General features: G+C 50.7%; 1 protein-coding gene across 1 annotated transcript in view; it reads left to right on the forward strand.

Annotated features, from left to right (window-relative positions):
* Positions 1-5,113: 5,113 nt before the first annotated feature.
* Positions 5,114-24,000, forward strand: part of ASB2 (ankyrin repeat and SOCS box containing 2) — a 42,966-nt gene continuing 24,079 nt past the window's right edge. Inside the window, exons 1-2 of the mRNA XM_032287548.1 lie at positions 5,114-5,466; positions 17,720-17,998. Coding sequence (XP_032143439.1) covers positions 17,793-17,998 — 206 coding nt within the window. The 5' untranslated portion in view covers positions 5,114-5,466; positions 17,720-17,792. The remainder of the gene's footprint in view (positions 5,467-17,719; positions 17,999-24,000) is intronic.

Genomic DNA, 24,000 nt, shown 5'->3' on the forward strand with positions numbered 1-24,000 from the left:
AATCCCATCTTTACTAAAAATACAAAAATAATATCCAGGCGTGGTGGTGGGCACCTGTAATCTCAGCTGCTTGAGAGGCTGAGGCAAGAGAATCGCTTGAACCCAGAGGCAGAGGTTGAAGTGAGCTGAGATCGTGCTACTGTACTTCAGCCTGGGTGACAGAGCAGGACTCCATCTCAAAAAAAAAAAAAAAAAAAAAAAAAAACCAACAAGAACAACAACAAAAACAAGATGGAAACCACCAAGTGTTGGTAAGGATATGGCGTGACTGGAGCTCCTATGCATGGCTGACGGCAGTACAAACTGATACAACAACTTTGGAAAGCCATGTGATAGTTTTACTCAAGTTGAATGAAGGCCTAAACTCTGACCCAGTGATCCCCATCCTAGGTGTATACCCAAGAGAAACAAGTATGAATATTCACCAAAAGACATGTACTAGAATGTTCATAGCTTCACTCCTTAACATCAGTCAAAACTGGGAACCACCCGGATGTCCATCATCAGTAGAATGGATAAATTGTGATATATTCATAGCATGGAATACTACACAGCAATGAAAATAGCAATCTGCAGCTCCATGAAACAATATGGGCAGGTCTCCCCATGCACGTTGAATGAAAGGGGACACGATGATTTCATTCACAGGAAGTTCGAAGCAACCTGTCCTGCTAGCAGTCAGGAGAGTGGTCGCCCCTGGCAGGAGATGGTGGAGGCGAGGCTGGGGCTTATGGGGAAGGGGAGCTCTTGGGTGCTTGTAATATTCTACTTTTGATTCAGATGTTGGGTGTGTCCAGTCTGTGAAAATGTATTGGGCTACACATTTGTGAAAGTTGCACTTTTTGTGGGTATATTAAACTTTAATAAAAAGTTTTTAAAATCAGTCCTGTTCGGGCCTCGATATGGACGATTTAAATCAGAATCTCTGGGGTGGTGCAGGCGTAGGCAAGTGTAATACGATTCTAACGAGCAAGGGCCGGATCCTGGCACGGTTCTCGTTCTGCTGGGTCACACTGCCTGCCCTGCACAGGTTCGAGTCAGATGCTGGAAAGCTGTCCCTGCCTTTGTCAGGAGAGTGTCTCTGCTTTAGGACATCAATGTCTGATCCCATGGGCCATGGTTCCCCCTGGCACGGCGTTCAGCGTGTGAATTATTCTGCCCCCAAATTGCTGCATGATCTCAGAGAAGTCACAGCACCTCTTGCGGCCTGAACTAGGAAATGAGGGCTTTGAACACCAGGATAGCGAAGGGTCCCTCCAGTTGGAGGGGTCACAATACCCCTGTAAGACAGAATCTCAGCCAAAAGGAGCTTCTGGTCTGATAAACCCAGGAACTGGGAAATGACTTGGGACTACATTCTTTTGTAAAGAGTTAGGTTAAAAAAAAAAAAAGTATTTTTTTGAAATAAAAATTTATTAAAAAAAAATTTTTTTTGAAATAAAAGTTTATTTTTTTTAATTAATAAAACAGTTTGAATCTTTTTTTTTTAAATAGAAACAAAGACAAGTGGAAAGTCAGAAAAAAACCCCATGGATAGCACACAAGAGCTGAGGAGCGTGCAACTGAGACCACAGCGAATGTTCGGTGAATGTCCGGGTTGTCTATTATAACCACACATCAAACTGTCTCAAACCCCAGTGTCACGAAACAACTATTTTTTCATAGCTTGTGGTTTTACGGGTCAGGAAGTTGTGGGTAGTTTGTCTCTGCTCCACGTGACATTAGCTGCAGGTGGAGGATCCATCTCCAAGAGGGCGTCTTCACCCCTCTGTCTGGTGCTTGGTGGTCCAGGGGCCCTGGGTGTTGCTTGCTTGTACTTCCTCACAACATGGCAGCTACAAAGCACCTCACGGTCTAGACTTGGAAGTCTTAGGACATCATTTCCATTGCATTCTACTGTTATATCAATCACTAGACCAGCCCAAATTCAAGGGGAGGGAAGGAATAGACTCACCTCTTAGATGGAGTTTGATGTGTGAGTGTATGTGTGAGTGTGTGCGGGCACACATGCATGCATACATGTGTAGGGAAGAAATGGGTGACAGCCACCTTGGAGATAAGCTATTAGGTTGGTGCAAAAGTAATTAGTGACCCTGGCCCTCAACTCACTGCAGTCTTGGGAAGCTTACTGCTGCCAGTAAGCATGTACAAAACTCAAGACAAAGACAGCATTGGCCTGTTGACAGTCACAGAGAGAATTATTGAAACAGATTCTAGAGCACCCTTGTGAATGATGGTCCCTTTTGGTAAGAGCTGGGTCCTACTGCCCAGCCAGAAACTCAAATCCAATCCACTACCTAAATAATGTTGCCATTTTCTCCACACGGTAAATGTTGAAAATTTTGAAAACACAGAGGTGATTTATTAACAAGGAACATTTCCTTCTAGATATTTTTCTATGCACACTTGTACAAAAGAGGGAGGATTTGTCTTTTTTACTTAACGTATTATGACTGTTTCCCTGTATATTTCATTTTAATTTGATAAATACTCTGCTGTTTCCCCACAGATTTTGTTCTGACTTCATCACTTTGGGAAAGCCACATGTGCTTTTGAATAGAGCTCTGATATACCAGGGATTTGGAGGGGAAAAGGCTTGGTCTGTGGTTAATACAGTAAACCCTATTCTCTCATTTAGGAGTGGGCTTCGGGGTCCTTGACTGTGGTCACTTTTCTGATGCCTCTTGGTGGCCTGTGGTTTGGCCCCTTCTGTGGAAAGGCTTGGTTGGGAACATGACCCAGTGAAGGAGATGGGGCCTTGGCTCAGCCCGCATGGCACACTTGGTCTCCTTATCTGGACACTGGGCATAACATATCCAGCCTTCCACCTGACAGCTGCCCTATATCTCAGATGAGGAAAAGAATGTGAATGGGCTGGGCGAGGCTTTCATCCCTATGTGATACACCCCAGCAAAGGTCCTTCATGCTTGAATTGACAGCCCTGGCTGAAACCGCATTGCTGGTGAATTATGAGGACGGGAGGAGCCCAGAGTAGACGAGGACACAGGGGTGCTGGATTCCTTGGTATTGGGACAGGGGAGCAGAAGTCCTCATCCAGTGGACACGTTGTCTGCTGGTCTACAGGACAGTATGTATCCGGGGCACTCTTCTAGCAGCTTCTTCCCAAAGGAACCACTATCAGCAAGCTACAGCTTCGGGAATTCTTCCATCCTGCCTGTGGTGTTCCTTGTTCTGCCTCGACATTTGGGTCATAGGAGCTAGAGCTCTGGCTAAACAGCAGTCTTTGTGTCAGACATAACTGGGTCAGATAAGCTAAGCCATCACTTACAAATTGTGGCATCGTAGACAAACCACCCCACCTCTCTGAGCCTCGGTTTCCTCATCTGTCATATGGGGTGACGCTAGCGCTTGCTTGGAGGGTTGTTGTGAGTACAGCAAGATGTTGTCTTCATGTTGCAATCAAAGCGTGTCCAGCCAGTCCCCACCTTCTGCTTTCCACCCTCACCCCCAACTGCATTTCCTGTTCTCTGTGACTCTTATCTACAACTTGATAAATGTGAGAAAAGGCTTGGTCCGTGGTTGAGTGAGACAATAAACCCTATTCTCTTATTTAGGAGTGGGCTTTGGGGTCCTTGATGGTGGTCACTTTTCTGATGCCTCTCAGTGGCCTATGGTTTGGCCCCTTCTGTGGAAAGGCTCGGGTGGTGACATGACCCAGTGAAAGAGGCGGGGGTCTTGGCTCAGCCCCCCGTGGCTGATCATAGAAGATAGAGCTCTGGCTAAAAGCAGTGGTCCAGGGTTAAGACTCGGGATCTGGAATCTGAGTTTCTCCAGCTCTGCTGACCACAAGACCTTTGTCTGGACTGAGAGGGTAAGGCAGGGGACAACCTAGAAAGGGCCTTGCCTGCCCTGGCGCACCTCCCCCAGTCAGATCGGGGAGGAACTGGTGGTGGGCAGGAAGCAGGGGAACCTGTGTTTTGCCTCCAGCAAGGAGCCCAGGAAAGCAGCCTGGCCTCGGGGAGTTGTTTCACAGAGGTCACTGGAATGTCCTACTGGGGAGGAAAGTCCCCCAAAAGTAAAAACAATCTGACAGCCTCTTCTCCCACACTCCCTCCAGAGTACACGGGTCTGGAAGGGGCTGAACTTGAGCTAACTTTGAGGGGCCACCCAGCCACAGTGGCCTGGGGAGACTGTCCCAGCTGGGGCAATGAGCACTTTGGCAGGAACAGGGGAGCTGGGAGACTGCCTGGGGACCGCTGGTGTCCCTCCCACCCTCAGCACCAGTCAGACCTCCAGAACAGTGACCCAACCCCATGGCACCTTGCATATTGAGATTTGTTTCCTTGTGGAATATTTGAAGTGCGTGTAAGGGCATCCTGAGGTTTCCTGGGTTTTAATTGGTGAGAAGTCATGCTGTGGCTGTCAAAAATCCCACATCCTTCAAGGGGAATGGGCCACTGAAGTGAAAATGATTCTCCACTTAGAGGAACAGACTAAGTCATGTTTCTGGGCCCCCAACTTTGGGCCTGAGATGTGAACACACGAGTGGAAGTGTAGGTGCCTGGCCATGCCCTGTCACATCCCAGATGCTCAATACGTGTGGCTGTGTGTGTGCTGTCTTTGCCATTCGATCTATCCCAGAAACAGGACGTTCTTCCCTAGACCAGGAGGAAGGGCTCCCTTGTGCTGTGTGTCTCCCCCAGGGCTTGCCCGCATGCCTCTGTGTTTGTTCGTTGGCTCATTTGTGCCCTGGCCTTTTGTATCCCCAGCCCCATCCCACAGTATCCAGCAGCCAAACACCTGATATCCCCAAATGTCAGGCTCTGCCACCTGCCACAAGCTCCGTACTGAGCCTCGATTTCTCCAAAGCCCTTTTACACCAACTCCTTCATCTCCCTCCCCCTCTTCCCTTCTCTTTCACTCCATCCTCTTCCTTCCTGCCTCTTGCCTTCCCTCCTTTGTTGCCTTTTCTCCTCCTCTTCCCCTTTCTTCTTCCTCCCTTGTTCCTCACTCTTTGTCTCCCAGCTCTGCATCTCCGCGTCCTCTTTCCCTGTCTCTGTCTCTGACCCGCTACATCTCTCTCCTGTCTGGCTCCCTCCTGGGTAGTTCCAGAAACATACCCATATATGGCCTCCATGTCAAGGATCACAAATGATGACATCACGTGCGGGCCAAAGCTCCGGGATCCTCTCTGAAGTGAGAGTCTGTATTCGATGCACTCGGAGGAACAGGAGGCAGGATCGCAGCTTCCTCAGTGCAACCTCCAAACAGGAAATCTGAGATTCATAACATCTTATAGTTTGGCTTCTCAACACTGGTCATGCGGTGGCCCCGAAATAAACTCCCTGCTTCAAAGGAGAGCATTTCAGAACTGCCTGGCAGAGAAGCCAGAAGCTTGGGGCCAGGGCAGAAGGAAAACTCGGGGAGCATGTTCTGAATTAAGATACTCTCAAGAAAATCCTTTGTATTATCCCTGAATTGTACCCTTGTTTCAGAGCCTAACAGGTAATGCATGCTTTCAACTTTCTTATACAGATCTCGCAAAAGATTGTTGGGCTGGCTGGGATTTTCAGCTGCAATACTTACTGGAAATCCCTTGTAGTCAAACTGTGATGTTGCTTTTCCCTCTGTCTCATATTTTCTTGAGTTATGCAGCATGCTGGTGACTTTCACTTTGGATGCAATGAACAGAGAATCAGCAATTGGCACGTACTTACCCTTTCTTCTGGAAGACTCTTGCTCAAAATATCACTCTGCTGTGCACTTCTAAAAATGGAAATGCAAGAGGAGTTATCAATGATGCTATTGTTGGGTCCATAGGTCTTGAGCAATACCTGCGACAAACAAATGACTTTCAGAAATGCCTTCAGGTCAGGCACACAGATAGGAGTTTTCATGAGTGTGAGTTAATGTAATGTAACTTTTGCAGAATGCCTAGGAGTGCATGGTATTGCAGGAGACAGCAACCAACGTGCCATGGGATCTGCTCGCAACTGCTTGGGGATTAGCAGAGGAAATAGAGAAATGTTATTTATGTGAGATCTAACAAGGCAGTGGAATGCAGGGACGCAAGAATACCACGCACGTGTGTGTGTACACGCGTATGCATGACATATTTGAGGAGGCCATGGCCTTTGAAAAGATAGGTGGGATGTCCTCAGGGTGAAACCAGAGACCTCCAAGTGGAGGAGCCACTTGGGCAAAGGCAGGAAAGTTGGGGACCTGGGGTGATGGTGAAAGTGAAATGTCACTCTGGCAAAGGGTCCTGCACTTGAAAAATGGGGGTGAGGCTGGAAGGGGAGGCCAGAGGGAGAGGCAGATCCTTCCAGGCCAAGCAAGAAGCTGGATGCTTTCTGAGTTTTTGAGCGGAGGACAGTGCACACCCAGCCGCACACATTGAGCATCCGGGATGTGACGCGGCATGGCCAGGTGCCTTCACTCCCACCCATGTGCTCACATCTCAGGCCCCAGAGTTGGGTGCCCAGAAACATGACTTGGTCTGTTTCTTTAAGCAGAGAGTCATTTTCATTTCAGTGGCCCATTCCCCTTGGAGGATGTGAGATTTGACTTCATCAGCTCTTCGGGAAGCCAGGGTGACAGGCTAGAATGAGGAGGCTCCTAGGTGACTCGTAGGGAGGGCAGGTACACGAGGAAGGGCTGAAGCAGACAGAAGCTGAGCCCCTGCCCAGAGGAGTGCTCTTCTGAAGATAAGATCGTTTCACGCAGGGCAGGCTTGAGGGGGCTCAGCAGGGCACAGGCAGAGCCAGCAGGGGCCAGCACCCCCGCCACAGCCCTGACCCCTGCCTGGGCAGAAGCACCATGAGGCAGTCAGTGGCAGATGCTCGAGGCACTTCCAAAACAGTGGGACAGGTCCCGACAGCTGGTGGCAGGCCTGTGTGCTACACAGTGTCCCCAAGAAGCTGGCAGCGGCTCCACTGGGTGCCATGCTGGTTTGTATCATCTGTTCTTGCACAAGTAGGCCAGGTCATGAGTGCCTTGTGGTGGCGGGGGTGGGGGATGCTGTGTAATCCACCCGTGGTGACCTTAGAGTAAACAATAACAGTCCACACCAGCGAGCATTCATTGAGCACTGGCCCAGGCATGTGTGGAGATTTCTGTCACTGACTTCCGTCAAGACCACCATGAGTCAGAGGTGATTGTTACTCCCATTTTCAGGTCTGGAAACTGAGGCTATGAGAGCTTAAAGGTCTTGCTTAAGGCCGGACAGCTGCAAGTGCTGGAGTCAGGAATCTGACCTGTTGGTCTGCAGGGTCCACATTCAAAGCCACAGTGGCGTCCTGTGGCCTCTCGAGGTGCTGGGGCAGCGGTAAACACAGTGGTAAACAGGGCCATCATGCACCCGGGGAAATGTCTCTGGCACAGTCAAGGCATCATAAGGTGCCCGTGTATTGTGGACAGGCCAGATCCCAAGAGTCTTCCCAAAGGAGGCACAAAAATATCTCTGGGCCCGCCCAATGCCCTTCCATTTCTGCTCTGCCAAGGGGCAGGCTGCCCACAGGAGGTGGCTGTCACAGGAGTGGCTTGTGTCTGTGGTTCTCTTTCCTTAGCACCATCTTTTGGAATAATTCACACCCGGGACTATAAATGATGTCATTAAGAGCTTTGTGGTTGAGAAGAATGTTTTGGGGAGGTGGTGCTGAAATACAAGTAAATTGCTTCCTAACCTGCCTGTTTTTTAAAAGAATGGGACATAGAGGAGTGAAAAAGGAAAGAAGAAAGCAAAGAGAAGAGAAAGATTTAATAAAGGTGGGGTTGGGGGAACTCAGAAGAGAGAGGATAAGAAAAAGGAAAAAGAACCTTGCCGATTTGGGTGAGATCTAGCTTAAAAGATTCCCAGACAGCCCTGCAGGTGAGGAGGGGGCTTTGGAGGATTCCCCCTGCCCTGCCCGAGGCTTCCTGCTCTGCCACCTGGAGCTGGAGCTTCCAGAACCCCCTGTGTGTTCTGCCACAAAGGAACCAAGGTGAGGGACTGCCATCTTTGGGTGCTCAAGGGACAGAACAGGGCTAGGTGGGCTGCAGTGGGACAGGGATGCAGGGGAGGCTCAGAGGTGGACTGACCAGCCCCGTCCAAACCTGTCACCCCCACCTCTGTCACTGGCACAGATGGCAGAGCGTGGCATTCGTACAGCCTGGGCAGAATGTGGGTCAGGGGCCTGGAATCCTGTGTCCTGAGCTGTATGTGTCTGAGCCACACAGACGTGGGGAGGAGCCAGGACAGGGGCCAGGCTCTCGCAGGGCCAGGAGGCAGCAGAAGGGCCCTTCACTCAGGAGGTGGAAAAGAAGGTGACCCACGGGCCTGGAGACTCAATAGCTCCAGGGCCCAAAGAGGTAAACTGGAAGCTCAGTCTTTGTGGGTGCTTCCTCAGCTGGTGGTGTGGGCCCCGCCGCAGGCAGTGGGCATTTGGGCCTGTGCAGAACGTATGCTCATCCTTGCAACCGGGCACTTTCCACATAAAAACGGGAGCTTTCTCCTGTGTTCTCCCTTCTTCCCTCTCTTCCTCTCACCCCATTTCTTGCTCTTTTTTGGAGTGGCATTCTCAACGTACATCAATAAGTAAATAAACTACCAAGACTTGCTGTTAGGGTCTTAGACTATTCGGGAGAGATTCACCAAGGTTTGGGTCAGCAAGAGGTGCTCCGTTTCAGATGGAGCCTCAGTCTCTTTCTCTATACAATGGGCACAGAGTGTCTGGTGGTGTGGGAGCAGGTTCGAATCCCTGGTTGTCACCTCCCACAGAGTGACCTTGGGGCAGTCACATCCCCACCCCATACAAATGGGGGAAAAGCCCTGTCTTGCGGAGTCAGCTGGGGCCTGCGGCCCTGAGTGTACCTCTTGAGTCACCTTCAACAGCCCCAGCCCAGCCTTAGAAGTCCCAAGGCCTTGGCACCTGAAAGCTGAGAGCTTGAAATCAGCATCAAAAGGTTTGAGATGACAGAGCCAGTGGTGGTGGTGGTGGTGGGCAGAGGGTGGGGGGGCACTGCTTCTTAGAATCTGAGCAAAGGTGTAAACTCCCAGCAGCTGTGAGGCCACAGACATCAGGCCCCAGGGCAGCCAGAGGTTTGAGAGCACCAACCGCACAGCCAAAGGCTCACCCTGGCTTTGACTTGGCCACTCATGGGGGTCAAAGGCAAGGTGGCTGGAATCCCATTCCCCTTTCCTTACCAAGGCCAGGTCACTTCTTAGCCAGAGCAGAGATGGAAGCTCCAGAGGAATGAGGTTTAGGCTCACAGAGCAACTGGCTCCTTGCCATGGCCCTTAGAGTTGTGTCAGAAAGCCGGATGAAGAGGGTCAGGCCGCCGTGGTCTCAGCCTCTGAACCGCATGCACTCCAAGCCTTAGTCCCCTCATTCACACCGTGCGAAGACCACGCTTTTCCCTGGTCCTCAAAAGGTAAAATGAGGCAACAGGTGAAAGTGGCTTGGAAGCAGGACAGGTACCCACAGCCGCCAGCTTAATTTTTATTGATTAGGTTTTAAAGCGATAGGCCCTGGGAGGGGGAGAGAACAGTGACCTACACCCCGGCCCCTCCAGCTGGAAGCATTTCTTTGGGTTTCCTAGGACCTGTCTGCATCCTGGGGGAAAGGCAGATTAGAAAGATACATTTTGGCAGAAGGAGGCAGCATTTCAAGAAAGGAGGTCACGTGCCCTGGGAACCGAGGAACAGCCCGGTTAATTCCTGACTCCTTGTGTGTCCCCAGGTCAACCCAAGCAGCCAAGATTTAGGATGGCCTCAGCTGAGGGTCATGTGATGTCTGAGAGACCCTGAAACTTTTGAAGGAGATGTTATAGAGAGTATGTGTATATGTGTATATTATATATATTATATATACATGTAGAGTGTATGTAGTCTTTTTGAATGTGAATACACACACATACACACACACACACACACACAGAGTCTTCAGTTTGATTCTGGCCTTCACTCACATCTTGAAAAACATCCAGAGGTGGGATGAAAACTTGGTGTAAAATCAGATGTAGCCTCTAGTCTCTTCCTTGTCACTTTCTCCCTCAGTGTGCCTCAGTTTCCTCATCTGTAGAAGAGAAACAATAATACCTTTATCATAGATTTATTATGGGGTTCAAACTACAAAGATGAGAGAGAAATTCACCGCAAGGGAAGGCATTATGGTTCTGATTCTCCCTATAGCTGCTGCAGTGGGGACAGTGACATGAGGGTGACACGTGGATCTGAACTGCAGGCTTTGCATAAGAGCGAAACCTAAAACGTACAAGTGGGCCCTACCCGAAATACTCATCAGCACTTGCTTTGTGCACAGCATTGTTAAATGAATTAAGTGCTCACTATGCGGCCACTCTTGTCATTTGTCGGCAGTCATCTCATGCAGAAATTCAAGTTCAGCCATAAAAAGGATGAGTTCATGTCCTTTGCAGGGACATGGATGAAGCTGGAAACCATCATTCTCAGCAAACTAACACAAAAACAGAAAACCAAACACCGCATGTTCTCACTCATAAGTGGGAGTTGAACAATGAGAACACCTGACACAGGGAGTGGAACATCACACACCAGGGCCTGTCAGGGGGTGGGGGGCTGGGGGAGGGATAGGATTAGGAGAAATACCTAATGTAGATGACGGGGTGATGGATGCAGCCAACCACTATGACATGTGTATAATAACTATGTAACAAATCTGCACGTTCTGCACATGTACCCCAGAACTTAAAGTAAAGAAAGAAAGAAGAAAGGAGGGAGGGAGGAAGGGAGTGAGGTAGGGAAGGAAGGAAGGAGGGAAGGAGGGAAGGAGGGAAGGAGGGAAGGAGGGAAGGAAGGAAGGAAGGAAGGAAGGAAGGAAGGAAGGAAGGAAGGAAGGAAGGAAGGAAGGAAGGAAATTCCGGCTCAGGACTGAGAGTAGAGTGGACTGAGCTGTGGGTCCTCCCGAAGTTCTAGGGCAGCAGATTATGTGAGCAGAGAGGACAGGGGGACAGGAGGGTTCCTGGAAGTGAGGAATTTGAATGAGTGGGCAGAATCCATCCTGCACTTCAGGAGAGGGTGTAGGGACCCCCTTCCTCCCCAAGCTCCAGCCCCTTTATTGACCCTTGGGACCGCTTGGCAGGCTCTGCACACAGCCTGAGGAGCTGACAGTGACAGCGGCAGCTTTTGACCACAGCTGTCATGAGAAGTCTGGGCTTGGGGCTCATTTTCACTTTCACTCTCAATCTTGTTAAATGAAGGAGAGCCTGTGGGAATCCAGATCCTTCGGATCGAGCCTCCTAGAGAACCGTCGGCTGGGCACGAGTTCAGGTGGCATCCTCCCAGCAGGGACAGGTCCAGGCTGTCTCACCCACTTTCTGGGGTCATGGCAGAGAATCGCAGCATCTTGGGACCTATGGATCAACACGAGCAAATTTTTCAGGGCCACTGACTGTGTGCTAGGTGCTTTTCATTTATATCTGTCACCTCCTTTCACCTGACAACGCCTCCATAGACCGGATGCCATTATTATATTCATTTTACAGATGAGCAAACTGAGGCACCAAGTAACCTGCTCCCCATCACACGGCCAGGAGGTGGCGGAGCAGGGCTGAGTACAGGCCGTGGGGCACCAGGGCCATGCCACCGCCTGCCACTGTGCAGTAAACTTCTCCATAACGACTGTGCTTCCAAGGGTGTGAAGCACTGTCATGATTCTAAGGTTCACGCACCTGTCTGTCCAGCATTTATTAAATACCTATTGTGTACATGGCCTCCGGTTAGGTCCTGGGGTTACAACATGGTGTGACATAGTCCTGCTTCTCAGAAGTTTCTGGACTTTCTAGAGAGACAGGCCCATAGCAAGCAGTCCAAGCGGAAGAATGCGAAGGGGGCCCATGGAGGCAGCTGAGGACTCTCAGCCATCAGGGTGGCTTCCTGGTAGAGGAAGTGCTGGACTGTGTCTGGAAGGACACCTCGCAGGGCAGGGTGGGCTGATGAGCAGCTCCATCCACAAACACAGCTGAGGATGCCAAGTGCCTTGTGCAGCCTCACACACTCAACCCAAGTCCCTGGCATGACCCAAGCCTCTGGTGGAGCTTGGTGTGCCAGAGGATGGCTGCCAGCCTCCTCCTTGGTCCTGCCCTTCCAGTGTGTCCCCTCTAGACCCCAGTTTTCTGCTGAGATATCTGGAGAGTGACCACCCCTCCCACCCCAGCCCCTCAAACAACCACACAGATCCACCCCATCCACCACCAGCAACCTGGGCAGACCCTGGCTGTCTGCAAGCCTGGGTTGGTAGAGAGGGGTAGGTACTAGGAGAAAAAGGACCACTTTTCAAATGTGCTTTTGATCCTCACTACAGCCCTGCCAGGGTCCATGTCTCTTTGCCCATTTCACAGATGCGGAGACTAAGCCCCAACTTAGAAGAGCACTGGCTCTGAATGAACCAAGTGCCGCTCCCAGTGCTTTATGTGGATGAACCTAAGTAATGCTGTCACAGCTACTTTACAGATGTCACCTGGGAGAGGTGGGACTCCTCAAGAACCAATGTTTGGGGTGCTGCAAAGAGGGCAGGAGAGGCACTCCTGAAGGCCCTGGGGGACCAGGCCTCCCCTGCTCCACGCTGGCCTTGGACTGGCCCCTCCCTCTTCAGGCCCCTGGCTTGGCTGGGCAAGGCCCATTAGACTCCTGCTTTCCTTGGGAAAAGTCTATTTTTGATTCTAATCAGCCTCCCAGAGCGTCCCTTGAGGCTACTGGCCTCCCTCCAAGACTTAGGCCCAGAAGGCCACCCAACCCCCAGGCAAAAGCCTCAGAAATCAAGCTGGGCAGCGTCTTCAGGACAAGGGGAAACTGAGGTCCAAAGAGGGGGAAGGCATCACCCCTAATCATTGCCCCTCCTAAGAAATAGGCTCTCTGACCATGTCCATTTTACAGTTGGAGAAACTGCTGTTCCAGAGGCTCTCCCGGCTAACAACCAGCAAAGCTGGGATCTGAACTCGGTCAAGCTGGCTCCACAGGCCGCTTCAAAGCTCCCCCTCATGCTGGGGATGGGCAGTGCCACCTGTCTCCAGGGAGACACCACCATAGTATCCCTGACGGTTGTCGCCAGCCTACGATTGCATCAGTTCAAGGACAGGGACTTTCCTGTCCAAGCAGCTCGTGCTTTGCCCGCTTACTAGCAGCCAGACCCATCGCTGAGCCTGTGCACACGTGAGCCCTTTTGACTCTGCCACCAACCCCATCATAATACGCTAATGTCTCCATTTTAATGCATGAGGCAACTCACGTTGGGTAACTTACCCAAGAACACTTGAAGGCTGAGGGCCTCAGTGGCAAAGCAAGAGATAGGTGGGTCCACAGTGGGGTGGAAATGTGCTTCCTCGAAGGAGTAAACTTCATAACAGCTGTGCTTCCGCGGTTTGAAGCACTGGCGTGATCTTATAATTCATTCGCCTGTCCACCTAGCATTTATTAAGCACCTATCGTGTACCCAGTCTTGGGTTAGGTCCTGGGGTTACAAGACAAGTGTGGCATAGTCCTGCTCCTCAGAAGTTTTGGGACTTTCTAGGGAGACAAGCCCATGGCAGGCAGTCCAAGGAGTAGACCCTCTCCGGGTCCTGTTAAGGTTAAGCCCGTCTCATCTCTCTGTGTGTATACCTTCCAAGCAGCAGGCAAAGGGGCTGGTGTGGTTCCCAGGGCACAGATGCAGGCCAGCGGGTGCCAGGCAGCTGGGAGGATAGCTGGCTGCCGGTGGATGAGGACAGGTCTGCTCCAAACCCATGTGTGTGTCAATTGCTTGGTTCAGTGTTCCTGGAATTGCCAGAAGGAACATTGGATTTGGGGTTGAAAGATCAGGCTTCAAATCCCAGCTTTCTAGCTATCTGGCCTCCTATGAACCCTTCCCCTCTCCCTCTGAACTTAACGGCCTCCTCTGTAAAATGGGACCAATAACATAGGAGCATCAAGGTCCTTTTGGAAGGAGAGGAGCTGTAGAGGAATTAATTCAGTGAAAAAGCTTTCCTCCCTTCCAGGACTGTGTGAGGGTAATGACATGGATAACTGGTCAATGAAAAGTCTCTGAGTGGCGTCAACCCATGGGAAAGGCTTGGGAAAGGTCTGATGAATCTGGAATTACCTGTGGGATGGGCGATTCTGGGTGACCATTACCTGGCTTCCTTTGCCTCCAAGAAGGCACGTGGTGGTGGAAGGGCCACTGCAGCCGTGTACTGTCTGTGAGTCTCTGGCCCATACCAGGCTGCAGGGCCAGCCAGCAGCTGCCTCGAAATGACAGGCCGGAGGGATCCCCAGTAAATAATCCTGTGACCCTTACAAGCCGCCTACACATCTTAGCTCACATATGCTTCTACAACCTAGCGAAGTAGCTCGTCTCATTCCCATTTTTACTGATAAAGGAACTGAGGCCCAGAAAAGGGGAAGTGACTTGCCCCAGGTCATATAGCTAGTAAGTCGCAGAATTGAAAGTAGACTTAGAGGTAGTGACCTCCAGACTCAAGATCCCTCCACTCCCCACTGGTTCCCTGTTCCCTCGTGGCCAGTACTAAGCTCTTTTCATATGGGGGACCTGTCGACATGGCCGTAGGGGATACCAGGGACAGATAGTTTGAGGTTTAATAGCACAGAGCCAAACCAAACGTCTCGTTGAGTTGCAGACTCTTTAGAACTAAAAAATCTGTGGAAATCATCCAGCCCCAAATCCTCCTTTTACAATGAGAAAACTAAGGCCCAGAGTGGGACGGGGACTTAGCTGAGGTCACAAAGCACTTTGGCATTAGCGTGGAGATAATAGTGTAGTCTATGGCTCTTAGTGCAGTGCTCTTCCTCCGTGTGCCCTGGCTTTGAGCAGACACCTTTAGATGGTGAGACCAGGATGCCAGGTCAGGTCCTGGGCACCAGCTCTTCCAGCCAGTTTAGTACCATATGCACTGAGCCCCTATCTTGCATCAGGCGGTGGGGTAAGTAAAGCCAAATCTAGAGAAGGGGAGGGTGTCACACCTCACTGGGCAAAGCCCCTTCCCCGCCCCTCTGAAGGCAGACCTGGGCCCACTCAGACCTGGCAGGGACCTCAGCCACACGGAAGCAGCGAAGGGGTGGGAAGCCAGACCTGGGCCAGATGGAGATGGGGCGTCCACCCAGCTGCACAGGTACCTCCTGCCAGTACCAGAGGGTCAGAGGACAGGATCAAGTCTACCCTGCCATTTAACAGATGGAAAAACTGAGGACACAAGAGAGGAAGAGAGGTGCTCATGGCTGACTTAGGACAGAAACCCAAGTCCCTCAGTTCCCTGTCCTGGGTTCCTGTCATAATAAGTAAAACTACAGCACTCCAAGCATCAGGCATAAAGTGATTGTGAGGTCACGACGCCCCTTCCTCTCCCCTAGTGTGGACCACAGAGTGGACACCTGACATATTAATCTCTCTGAGCAGTGGTTCTCAACCCTGGCCACACACCGGGATCACCAGAGAAGCCTCCAGCATCGCAGTGCCCAGGTCCCAGCCAGAGGCTTTGAGTTCATTGATCTGGGGGCCGCACGAGAGCCTTGACATGTTTTCAGCCCGGCCTGAGAGCCATCTGTTAAGATGATTTTGACTGCCTATAAGAGAAAACCCAACTAGAATTGGCTAAACCACAGGGATCTTCAGTCCTTACCTAACAAGTAGGCTAAGGTGGGCAGACCCAGCATTGGTTCAGCAGCTCTGGAACATAATGAACCCAGAAAAACTACCATCCATTCTGCCAAACTCCTTGTATCAACCTGTCATTCACTGTCCTCCTTATGGCCACAGGATAGCTGCTACCACTCCGAGCATCAAGTCCTCTGAGCACTAAGCAGAGGTTGGGGCAAGGAGTCGTTTCGTTCACTACTTTCTCTTTCATTAGAAAGGAAAGTCTTTCGTAGGAGCACCCCAGCAGACTTTCTTTTATATCTCTTTAGATAAAACTAGACTACATTCCCACCCCTGGACTAGTCACTGGCTGAGGCAGTGAGATCGTCCCACCTGGCTTCAAACTGTCATGACTCATCCATGGGACAGGGCACCCTGTTGCCTAGACGAAGCCAGCGTCTGCTGTCAGGGAGGATGGGGGAAATGGCTGCTGGGAGGACCATCTGCAGGATCCGCCACACCCTATGAAAATGGAGATGTTCAGCCAGCCATGCAGTGAACTTTGACCACCTCACATACGGTGTTGGCCTTGGAAAGAGGATCCAGGGCCAAGTTCAAACGTGAACTACTGATCATAGCTCAGGAGAAGTTCTTCTCAGAATCTGGGTAGGCTTCCCAGAAGATGGGCACTTGCCCTGGGCCTTGAGGAAGAGGAAGGAGAAGGCTCCTCTGAGGAGGCTGGGCTTAGGTGCCCAGGTGGGTTCTCTCTGGGGTCTAGGCTGAGGGGCAGCAAGCTCCACAGGGAAGCTCTTCTCTTGGTGATGGCAGAGGAGCCAGAGCAGATCCTAGTGCACGCACTTGTCATGCATCTCCTTGATGTGTGTCCATCAATACTCACAGGCCAGGGCAGGTCATGTGGACTTGCGGCCAATGTCAATAGGGAAGACTGGGGAGAGATCTGCCTTTAGGGAAATGGAGTGAATATGTGCTGAACAAATCAAAGTAATGCACTGGCACTTAGGGTATTTTTCAGAGGGCCATGTGATTCAATGTTCAGCCAGGACCAAGAACCATTGACCCACACAGTGTGAGGCAGCCAGCCAGAATGAAGATCAAACTTAGTTCATTCCACTTCATTTTCTTTTCTTTCTTTTCTTTTTTTTTTTTTTTTGACTGACCTAGCGGATGTGAAGCATTTGAATCCACTTCATTTTCTTAAAGCGGTTAACACCCAACCAGAGTCCATTACTCTCCGAGGCACTTTTACGAAAAGAGTCACTGGAATTAACATGGAAAATTATATTAATGACTGATTTTAACTAGATCATATGATTTCAAGTAGTGGGGCTGTGTCTGGCTCATCTCTGGTGTTCTCAGGCCTGCCACAGTGCAAAGAAATGGAGAAATGCCAGTATCTGTGCCCCTGGTAACTGGCATACTATGCTGTGTAAGCTCCATGAGGGCAAGGAGCTTTGTCTGTTGGAATCATTGTCTGTTGGAATCAGTGCTTAAAATAGTGCCGGACACAGACTGGGTGCTCAACAAGTGACCTTTTAGTTAATGTACGCATAAATACATGGATAGATAGGTTACCTGCAATGGAAAAATAAACAATGGATGAGTGGATGATTGGACAGATAGATGCATGGCGGGTGGATGGGAGGATGGATGAATAAATGGGTGGCTTGGTAGACAGAAGGATGGATAATGGAGGGATGGGAGGACCGTTGGATGGTTGGATGGATAGAAAGATGGATGGATAGAGAAGGAGTAGTGATTGATGAGAGAATAGACAGATAAATGGTCAGGTGAGTGGACAGATGGATGGATAGGAGGATGGATGGATGGATGGAGGTTGAGGAGGTGGTTGGATAGTTGAATATATGGAGTTGGGGTGGATGGACAGGATGGCAGATAACATACAGGCTGGTGGGTGGATGGATGGATGGGAGGATGAGTAAATGGATGGATGGTGAGATGGGCTAGTGGGTAAATGAATAGATGAGTGGATGGATTCATATATAGATGGATAGGTGTTTGGGTGGGTCATGTGACCAAATGAATGAATTTTAAAATGAATGTGTTATTGTCACTGAAATGCACACCCTTCCCTGTGGGTAAACAGCTATCCTGCAAAACTGTTCATGACCAGGATGGTTTTGCTTTCCACACAGGGTTTTCTGATTTGCTGTTTCCTCCTCCCCACCGGGTATCTGTTCTGGAGGCCAGGGTGAAAGGTGGAGGAGGATGGCCACGCAGATCAGCACTCGGGGAGGCCAGTGTACCATCGGGCAGGAGGAGTACAGCCTGTACAGCAGCCTGAGCGAGGACGAGCTGGTGCAGATGGCCATCGAGCAGAGCCTGGCGGACAAGACAAGGGGCCCAACCACTGCTGAGGCCACCGTGTCTGCGTGTGCCAACCGCCAACCTGCCCATTTCTACCCATGGACCAGGTAAGCAAGGCGAGGCTGATGAGGGGAGTGGGACACCCAGAACATCTGCAAACTGCTGATCCCTAATGCTGTTAATCCAAAACCAAGGTATCCTGGTCTCTAGGTTGCCTTTCACACCTTCCTGATTTACATTTGCTATCTAAACTTACAGAGCTCTGGCTGTGCCAGGTACTGCAGTGGGCGCTATACACATTCTGCCTTCTTTAATCCTCCTAAGGATCCTCTCGGTGGGCTCTGAGTTATAGCTACATTTAAAAGATGAGGAAACTGAAGCTCAGGGCTGAAAAAGAGGCCCGAGGTCACACAGCCAGTAGATTACGCTGCAGAGAGCGGAGCTGCCTGGCTCCAAAGCCCATGCCCCGGCCTTGCAATGCCAGCTTTGTGCTAACTGTGGTGGAGCTGATGCCACAACCCTATCTATGCAGTCTCCCTTGAAAAACGTGTCTGGTGAGCAAGGGATGTCTGCCAGGCAGGGCCATCCTGTCTCCTTCTTCTGGCTCCCACCTCTCAGCGCCACCTCAGCCTCTCAGTCACAGGACCTTCTAAAGCAGCGCCATCCAAATATGACACCAGCCACAACTGCAATGCATGGATGCAATTTTAAAGGTTTCATAGCCACGTTTAGAAAGTAAAGAAAAACAGGTGAAATTAATTTTTATTGATATTTCATGTCTGAAACATCACCATTTCCGTCAATATGTTTATATTTCCATCAACATAAAAACGATGAATGAGATGTTACCGATTCTTTTGGCCCATCAAGTCTTTGACATACAGTGTATATTTTACACTCCCAGCACATCCTGATTCAGACCGGCCACATTTCAAGCGCTCCCCAGCCACATATGGCCAGTGACTACCTCATCAGACAGTGCAGATCTAGAAGACACCTTCTCGGTAGGAGGTGGGAGCCAGAGAGGGGATTAAGCAGAGAGGCGACTGATCTTACAATGCATTTGGAAAAGGCATATGTAAGCCGTAAAATTGCTTTTGGTCCCCCCAGCCCCCAGCCAAAGTCAAGCGTGTTTGGGCATGACTGGCAGAGCATGGGCATTGCTGTAACAATTGTGCTCGTGTTACTTTGAGGCTTGGACGCCAATCTCATTGTCTACCGCAGCCTGCTGGCTCCCTACGTGACCTCGGGCAAGTCACTTCACCTCTCAGAACCTCAGCTTCCTTCTCAAATAACAACCACAATAAAGAGACTTTTTCCGATGTGCAGTCACAGTTGACAGGGGATGAAGGTGGGTGACAGTGCATCTCAGCCCTGTCCCCTAAGTGACTCTGCCCTTGCCGAGCCTGGACCATCTCTGTCAGGCTGGCGGGGCAGAGCCCAGGATGCCCAGAGCTGAGGAGCCTCTTTTAAAGAGGAAGGCTGACAGCTACTTTGGGAAGCTGGAAAGAGCACGAAGGCTCCAGGTTACTGAGCTGCCCCCAGGGACGTTCCATTCTGAAACCCAACCTGAAAAACAGAAACCTGAAGCCAGGACTGTGGTCATCTTGGCAAACGCTCAAAGTGGCCCTGGTTCCTGTTCTGGCCAGTTCAGCCTGAGATCGACCACAGGTTCCTCTATCTCAGCAGGGGTCAGATAGAGACTGGGCATCCTCCCTCTGAAGACAGGGCTGGCTGCATGAAGGAGCACATCCCCCCAGGTGTCTACAGCCTTCTCCCCAGAATGGGAGCCCCCTCAGGAGTCCCAGGCGTGGTTGAAAACATCAGAACTAAGTGGGCCCTCAGCCTCCAGACCCTGACTCCTCCTTCATCTGGTGGGTAAGGAAATGGAGACCCACAGTGGGTCATGAGCATTTATTCAGCTTCCTACGGAACAAGCTCTCCTGGAGAACTGAGGCCATTTCTCTGGTCAAGCAGCCCTTATCTGAGGTCCAGCCCCACAAGGAATGTAGCAGAGGATGGTCAGCCTGCATCTTCTCACTCTAAGAAGAGTGGCCTGAAACCTCCTAGGTTCAGCTGTGCACCCTTGCCTCTGGAAGGAGGCTGGGCTTGGGCCCTGCTGGGAAGAAAAAGCCCTTAAATACAGTGTTCAATGCGATTCTCCTCCTCCCCACAAAATGTACGTTGAGCATCTCCTATGTGCCTGGCACACAGTAATTCCCTTAATGTTTACCAAAGCCCCCCAGAGTGGATGCTTCTGTGCCCATTTTACAGATGACAAAACATGCCCACAGCAGGGCCGGGCATGGAACCAGAGTCTGTCCCGCTCTGAAGTTCAGACACTTCACCAGACTCTGCTGATGCTGTGAAGGCCTCTTTCTGTTTCTTTCCCCTGCCAGGCCTTGAGGTGAGATTTTGACCTCATCACATCCGTTTCCCACACACAGAGGCTCAGGGTCCCCAAATTCACACGGCACACACGCACTTGTGTTCTCACACCCTGACACAGCCTTACAGTGGGCACAGGGCCCGAGACACTCCTTGTTCACTTTCATTCTCCAAATAAATCCACAGCAAGTTCAGCAACGGGACGTCCCCAGGAAAGCCACACAGTAGCTCCTTCCCATCTTCAGGTCTGAGATTAAGCGCCACCTCCTCAGCCAGTCCTGCCCTGACCACTCTCCCGGGGCAGCTGGTTTGTCACCTCTTACTTGTTCTCATAGCTGTTTACTTTGTGGTCTTGACCTTGACTTACAATTCTTATTTATTTGTCTGCTTCTGCCATTAACCTATGCTTCCAGTGAAGCGCTGTGTCTGACCTGTGGCAGGCACCACGGACTTATCTGTGAACGAGTGAATGGGTGAATAAAGGGATAGTTGAAGAGGCAGCAGAGTAGAAGAGAAATAGGTCTAGAGATTCAAATTCCTCCTCTGTCACTTACTGGCTGTGCAACTTTCGGCAAGTTACTAACCCTCTCTGACCCCCAGTGGTCTCATCTTTAAAATAGAAACAAAAACATGTGCTGTGCTCCCCTTGCTGTATTCTGATGAAAAGCAAATAAGATGAGGGGGGTGTTGGAGGCTTCCCGCATCTTGCAGCTCATATTGACCCCCCGGCCCTGTCTGAGTGCCCCAGCACCAACCTCATGACTGCCTCTGCCTCATAGACAAGCTTCTTGGGTCTTCCTGGGACGCTGTCCTGGGAGTGTTCCCAACTAGACTGTGACCTCCTTGGGGACAGAGAGCTGAGCTGATATTGTTTATTTATTTATTTATTTTTATCTCCAGTGCCCAGATTAGAGGCTGGATCATTGTAGGTGCCTAATAAATGTTTTTAAATAAATAAATACCTTTGAAAGCAAATAAAATGCTCTAGCATGTAATCGATCATTATTATATTGTGACCAAAATGGAATCCACTGAGACTTTGGGATCTTAGAAATGAAAGTCAGATCAGTATCCCAAAGAAAACAGAATTTCGCTGAAAACCATTTCCAAATTTGCTTCTCTCCCTCCTCAATGTTAGGGACAGAATTTGATGGGGATCAATTGAGGATCATTTGCCAAGCTTTGGCTCCCTAAGGAACCCCAGGAGACAGACCTAGCTTCTGCTTCACGGAGAAGTGGGGCCTGTGAACCCATGAAGTGCAGAGCCCAAGGTTTGCATGAACGAACCAGCCAGAGTGAGTCCAGGAAGCTGGATCTTCAGAATCTTTAAACTTCTGCATTTTATTTAAATACTTTCTGAGAAGACAAAAGAGGAAAACATGAAGCAGGAACTGGCTAGACTGATGTGTGCACAGCTGCAAACAATTCAAATCAAGCCGCCCACACTTACTGTGCACTTATCATATGGCAGGTTGTGAATCAGGCCTGGGCCCTGCTCTCCCTAAGATCACAGTCGAATGAGGTAGTTCAGGCCCAGAAGTACCTGATGGCCCACAGGGTGAGCACAGCTTGCTCAGTTACAGAGGGACACTAGAAAAGGTCAATTCACTTAGTCAAGGAAGTAGGCTTTGCAGGATGAATAGGAGTTCGCTAAGCAGACTGGAGGAAGCAAGCCTCTTTGTGCCTCAGTTCCCTCATTTGCAAAGGAAGCCGATTACGTCTCCTTCACCAAGTGGACTGGAGAATTAAATGAGATGCTCTGTACAGTGTCACAAGGCTTAGTGCATAACAAGTGTTCAATGAGTCTCAGCTGTGGATAGGAAGGCAGAGTCACTGCAGCTTGGAATTCATGTTCTCCTGTACATGTGATTCTTCTCTGGTCAGCCCAGAAAGGACAGACTGGCTGGTGGATGAGGGAAAAACAGAAACCTTGCGGGTAGGAGGCCGATTCCAGAGACCGTGCAGGAATTAGGGTGGGAGTTAGTTACATGCTGTGAGCTCTTCTCTCTACCCGAGACGGCAGGGGACAGCTCTCCAGGAGTACAAGACCTTGTTCCACAAACACAGTACCAAGATTGACATGTGGGGTTTTCATCCTTCAATGACTTTTGTTTGTTTGTTTGTTTTATTTACTTATATTTATCAAGTGCCTACTGTGTGCTACACATGACACTTTTGATATCTGGGCTTGACATGAGGCTTGCCATGAGGCTCTAGGGAGAGAACAGAGGGCCTGGCACAGTGGCAGGCATGGGGTGGACTCAGGGGACAGTGACGGGTACAGGGTGGACTCACAGTACAGTGACGGGTGCAGGGTGGACTCACGGCACGGTGGCGGGTGTGGCGTGGACTCATGGCATGGTGGTGGGTGTGGGGTGGACTCATGGCACAGTGGTGGGTGCAGGGTAGACTCATGGCACAGTGGTGGGTGTGAGGTGGAATCTTGGGTTTGTTAGCTCTCTCCTCTGTTAAGATGCCTGCTTGCCTCCTGCCTTCAGCCAGGCCCAGCCCAGTCACTGCCTCTCTGGGGCTGGCCTGGCTTCTTGCTGACTGAGACAGGGCAGCCATGCGTTGACCCACCGAGTGACCAGATGCACTGTCCCCTCAGCCCATTCTCTGCTCTCACTGAGCCTGATAGGTCTGAATCCACGACAAGCTGGACTCCAGGGTCAGGTGATGGTGACATCTCTTCACCCCAGAGCCTGCCTAGTGACACACAAAGGACAGAGGCCCTACCTGGGCTCCTCCAGGCCATGACCTTCACCACATCCTGCAGAGGCCAGGCTCCCCTCACCGCCCATGACTCAGCCCAGGAGGTTTGCTCTGCTGAGAATTCCCCTGCATGGGGCCCAAGGGGAAATGGGGCCTCCAGCCTCAATCAGCAACAGCACAAAACCCAGTCAGGGGCCCTGGCTCCCCAGCCAGCCCTGAGACTCAGGGCTCAGTAACTCTGAGCCGTCGCCTTGCTCAGCCCTCAAAGCACCCCGATCTCAGTGCTCCCAGAATGAGCCCTCCTGCCTCAACCTCAGTGCACCCTCTGTGACTCTGTGGCTGTATGACCTTGTTTCCCTCCTTGCTGGCTTCCCAACATCCTCAGGATCCACAGAAAGATATGTCTTAATGAGCTGCATGGCCAGCCGGAGCTGGGAAATCTTTGTTGAACGGAATCAGTCTATCTGTTTCCTCATTTGCAAATTGGAACAGCATACCTGCTGCCTCGTCAATGATGGCAGGATGATGGAAATGAGGAGAGGAGAGGCATGCCTTCGTGAACACATTTGCCCTGCACAGCTGTCAGACGCTGTCATCATCACCATCTCCCTCCACCTCCGTCAGCCGCAACCTCCCGGCCACCATTGCTGCTGTTACTATGCAGTAATGAGTCCTAGTTTAGAATGGTGCAGTGGGGTTTTTTTTTTTTTTTACCAATGCTTTATTATCCTGCTAAAAACATTCTAATGATGGTGGGTGATTGGAGGCCACACGTGGACTAAGCATGAGGGCAGCCATGACCCAGGGATCCTGGGAGGTGGAAGCTCAGGGCCTCATCAAGATGATGGGGCTGGAGACGGCCGAGGTGAGCCTGGCCCCAGGCTGCCTCCACCATGCCCGGCTCTCTCTCCTTCTCAGGACCAGGTGCTAATGCAGAGGACACTAAGCCCAGCAGCTAGCAGGGCTGACGAGGGGCCCTGGCCCTGGGATCTGCTGGACATGGACTCTC

The sequence above is a fragment of the Sapajus apella genome, unplaced genomic scaffold (genome assembly GCF_009761245.1).
Source record: "Sapajus apella isolate SASKATOON/1434 unplaced genomic scaffold, GSC_monkey_1.0 scaffold20, whole genome shotgun sequence".
Taxonomy (NCBI): Eukaryota; Metazoa; Chordata; class Mammalia; order Primates; family Cebidae; genus Sapajus; species Sapajus apella.